The sequence below is a fragment of the Sinocyclocheilus rhinocerous genome, unplaced genomic scaffold (assembly GCF_001515625.1).
Source record: "Sinocyclocheilus rhinocerous isolate Xijiao unplaced genomic scaffold, SAMN03320098_v1.1 scaffold44, whole genome shotgun sequence".
Classification (NCBI taxonomy): domain Eukaryota; kingdom Metazoa; phylum Chordata; class Actinopteri; order Cypriniformes; family Cyprinidae; genus Sinocyclocheilus; species Sinocyclocheilus rhinocerous.
In genome coordinates, this window is record NW_015631022.1 from 1188841 (window position 1) to 1193771 (window position 4931).

The following is a 4931-nucleotide window of genomic DNA, read 5'->3' on the forward strand; positions in this document are numbered from 1 at the left end:
TATATATATATATATATATAGTACAACAACATTGCAATGGCATCTTTTAATGAGCAAGTAAAACCCTGTTAAATGAAGCCCTATTTTTAATCTTGCAGAGAAAAATGTGCATTTTCTCACCTGTGAACAATTTCCAGATTCTGCTCCTAAAGCTGGCAGCCGCTGGAGTGTTGTCAGAGTGCTAACAAATTAGTTAGTAACCGAGGCTGGGTTTCCTTACATGTCACAAAATGGAATGGAAGCAGGTAAGGTCACCTTAACACTAATGCATCTCCACGGTCGGCTCCCAGTAGCCATGGAGACCGGAATAAGCGCTAACACCTACAATAATGGAGCATTGAGAAGAGCCCCCAGGTAATGTCATGATGATATGGGTGAGGGCAAGGGGATCGGAAATGAGATAAGACAACACCGAGCATCAAGTTAGTGGGAAGAGCCAAGTGAGATCATCTTCACCGCCTACTCTGAGTGAAAAGGTGATGTATGGAGTTCACTGAGTTCACTCAGGTTTGATGGACACCAGAATCATCACAAATACGAAACAATACACTTATTGTACAACCTTTTTCTAATTCTGTAGTTAAAGTGTAAACCAAAGAGAATTTAAGACTTTTGGCCTGGCTTGGTAGTGAAATGGTGCATTCAAGTCCTCCTGGGAAATTGGAATTGACGAGTTGGGAAGTTGTAATTACGATGTCAGGCATGTTCAAATCACTTGGTCAGAGCAGTTCAGCAAGATTTTGTTCTACAAAACGATAAATAAAGGATGTGAATTAATCTGTTTTTGTTTTGTTATGTTTATATTCAATTTATAAAGGTGCTGTAAATTGAATTGCTATATTATCTCGTAATTGTATAATACTGTTGTATTTTGTAGATGCAACTTAGTTTTATTGTAAATAAAATAAATCCACTAATTTCCACAAATTTAACATCAATATTAGTGGTCGACTGGTTGATCCGTTTTGCAATTGGCACCGATAGTCTATTGCTTCTGTTAATATTAGTTAAAGGGGTCATATGATGCTGCTAAAAAGAACATTATTTTGTGTATTTGGTGTAATGAAATGTGTTTATGCGGTTTAAGGTTAAAAAAACACATTATTTTCCACATACTGTACATACTGTACACTCCTCTATGCCCAGAAAGGAAAAATTGAAATCGCATCATATGACCCCTTTAATGAACTATGACTTTTATTATTTTACAAAGTATGGTTCAGTACTATTTTTTTAAATAGTAAAGCACAGCTGTAGTTTTCATTCAGTATCCATTTTAAAAACTATCAGTTGATTAAACCGTATCGCCCAGTGTGGTCCAATCCAGCTATCAGTATCGGTAAAATTCACAATCGGTCTGAACACAACTCAGAAACTCTGAGCTTAAAGAAGTTTCCCACTTGTAATTACGGCTTTACGGTGACATTATTGTGATCTTTCTGACTTGACTTGAAAGCACACAAAAACAAGCCTGCAAGGGTTAAGTGGGGTGCTATGAAGAAATGTTGTATTCATTTGTGAGTAAGGATTTGTGGTCCAGATTGAGCCGGGATCTGGACCGCAGGATGCTAATTGTTGACCTCTGGTCAATACAGAAGATCAGAAAATGAATTTGCTGCAGTAACAGTAATGATATTCAAGTTACAGACCGCACCTATAAACAGAATCTACTCTATGTTGCATATTGCAATACTTTTCTTCCCATTTTAATGCATGAAAAATGGAAATAAAAAAACAGCAGAAGATGACTTAATTGATCTTACCCCGTTTAATGTGCTTGAGTTGCATCTCAGCCTCATCTCTCTCTGCAGTGAGTCTCTGGCACTAAAGAAGAGAACAGGTGACGCAATATTGAGAAAACTATATAAAGAGTAGTGACAAATTACACAGTTTGAGAGCATAGCAGTTGCTAAAACATAACTACACTACTGTTTAAAAGTGTGAGGTTACTTAGCAAGGCTTTTTCCCAAATAAATTAATACTTTTATTTAGCAAGGATGCATCAAATTGATAAAAAAAGTGACATTAAAGACTTTTATAATGTTACACAAGATTCCTATTTTAAATAAATGCTGTTCTTTTGAACTTTCTATTCAACAAAGAATCTTGAACTGTTTTCATTCAAAAAGTTGACATTCAAAAGCATGAAAAAAACTTTTGAACAGAATAAATGTACTGAAAATCATATAGGATTACATATAACACAATAATATTTCTTATTCACATTATTCAACCTCCAAATAATCATAGTGGTTTTCTTCGAAGTAATGAGGTTCCCCTGCCTGAAGCAGATGTAGATGTGAGGGTATGTATGCATTTACACTTATGTTTTTGCAAGTTTATTCTGGTTATCAGTCTGTAATTATGGATTGTCTTCTGGCCTAAAATTAATACGCTTGTCTTATTCCCTACACTGTAAAAATGAAAATATACTTTCATGTTTTCTCAGATGTTGACAGTGATGCAATCCTCTGGAGAACCTCTAGACACCTTTCAGAAAAGGTCAGTTCTCTGAGGAACTAACAAAACCAATTATTCTTTCTCCTTTATGTAAATTGCAAACACAGGTGTGACATTAACAACCACAAATCATGTGTGCCAAAATAAACTGATGGGGGAAAAATGCTAATAATGTAAGGTCATCATCTGCATGATCTGCTTAAACTCTTACGAGACATACAAAAAGATGCTCAGACACTGTCACATGAAAAGGGTGTCAACCCTCGAATTAATAAAAAGCCGGTTAACTCAAAAATCTCCGATTTTCCCTTTTCTCATTACTCTGTGATTAATTTATGCTCAAGAATAGATAATGTTATAATAATTAGATGGGAAGGCAGTACAGATTTATTCTTTCGTGCATACATCATCTCTCACCTCAGGGCTCTCCTCCCGAGCCTCTCCCTCTTCATCTCCACCGGCCTCCATCTCATTCACTGCACAAATCAGCAGAATTACTCACACAAAAATGCATTAAACATTTAAACAATCATCTCACATGCTGCTTTCCTCAGTAAAATCGTTGCCATTCAAAACGAGCCAACTCTATTGTTATATTTAAAATGTTCAGTACCACAGCCGGTAGACAGCGGCGTCGCATCCATCTCCCTCCTCAGTCAGTGTACCACCCCGCTGCCTACTATGGCGAAGCCTGACTCATGAATATTAAGATACTCGAGTGACGTTTGCCCAATCGACCTACTTGATTTGTTGAACGGCGGCCGAGACGGCTGCTGAATATTAATTTAGGTCACGTGACAGGACGCTATGCCTCTAAGCTCCTCCTCCTCAAGAGGGAGCCAAACTCCGGGGGTTGTAGTAAAACCATGGCTAATTTTCTTAAGGGATGTGTTCCCAGGTTAAGAAAAATAAATAAATAAATAAATAAAATTTACACCTTAAGTGGACACATTATAGGATAGGCTAAATAGGCTATAGGCTATAGAGATAGGTCTATAGGAGTTTTGACTGCTTTAGGAATAATAGAGATAGTTTCCACTTGTCTAGATCAACTTTCAATAAAGGGAAAATGGCCATATTTTTGTTTACGTGTGAAATTTAGCTATTGTTGGTTTTGCATAATCAAAATTGTGTAGGCTACTTATTGTCTGGTGAATATGCTAACATAAAAGGCTCTCTTTATGAATTATAAGTATGTTAGTTACCATAGCTATACATAAAGACTTTAGCTGATATGAAACTGTGGTCAAAAGTCTATTACGGTATATAGCCTAAACGCGAAAATGTTCAAAATGTCAAAATCAAACCTTCACCCTAGCATCAAACATTAAACAACATATAGGCTATTTAAAGCAAAAAGGGGAATTAATAATAAGATGAGACTGAATAAACATCACATTTTACTCCTTTCTATATGGAAATAGGAATTACAAAAACAAACGTTTCAAAAGTAAAACACCCAGAAACATTATCATCAAAAATTCCACTACCTGTTAAAGGTGGGATAAGCGATTTTTCAAAAACACCCCACCTTTAAATCTATATAGCACTCATTCCCATTTTTCTGGATCTCTTTTCTTGAAAACCGTCTCAATAGTGCCCTCTACTGTCACCTCAATGTGGTCTTTTGTCACCCTTCTTGTCCCAATAGAAATCTTAACTTAAGTTTATAATATATACAAAACATAGAATATTATTATTATTCAAAGGACAATTCTTTATAGTTTCTATTTAGTTTCAAAGAACATAAAAAGTTACATCCACATCTTATATAATCTTAAATCTATCATTGTTACATCCATTGTCATTTCCCCCGATACAGTGCAATGTACATTAAAGCTCTAGATCACTTAAAATAATTTTAGACAAGGGTTTTAACAATGAATTATTACATAGATTTTCTCCTCTTCCAATATCTGAACTGCAACATTGCATCAGTAACCCCAGCTCTTTTACATAGGAATCTCTCAGCTATTTTACTATAATCTTGAACTTGTCTGTTTCTTATTCACAACCGAAGTGTCTATTATCCTCCATTTCTTCCCTCATCATCTTACCTCTCCATTTGAACCTGAATTCACTGCTTGACAATATGTGTTATACATAATAAAAGGAAAAATAAAAATATTAAAGTTAACTTGCTTTATATTTTACATTTTCAAAGCTTCATCCAAAGTTAATATTTCTTAAAAACATATGAAATCAAATTAAAATGAGGTAGGCCAAGCACTCAGTTTCATATATAACAGCAGCTCAGTCTCTGAGCTCCCAGTCATTTGGGGTCCTTGGCCCATAGACTGAGGGCCCCTGCTATGTAAACACAAACGCTTCTGGTGAAACAAGCTCAATTTCATGTATAACAGCTTCTTGCTACAACATGTCATGGGAGATATTTGAAGGTTACTGCGGTTTGTTACTACCACAGCAACACAAGAATGCAAGTTAACGGTACCACCCACTAGCAGTGCATT

At 35.8% G+C, this 4931-nt stretch overlaps 1 protein-coding gene across 1 annotated transcript in view; it reads right to left on the reverse strand.

Moving 5' to 3' along the window:
* Positions 1 to 3132, reverse strand: part of shtn3 (shootin 3) — a 24252-nt gene extending 21120 nt beyond the window's left edge. Inside the window, exons 1-3 of the mRNA XM_016553684.1 lie at positions 3074 to 3132; positions 2878 to 2936; positions 1764 to 1824 (exon numbers count right to left, since the gene is read on the reverse strand). Of these exons, the coding sequence (XP_016409170.1) occupies positions 1764 to 1824; positions 2878 to 2936; positions 3074 to 3104 (151 nt within the window). The 5' untranslated portion in view covers positions 3105 to 3132. The remainder of the gene's footprint in view (positions 1 to 1763; positions 1825 to 2877; positions 2937 to 3073) is intronic.
* Between the last annotated feature and the right edge of the window lie 1799 nt (positions 3133 to 4931).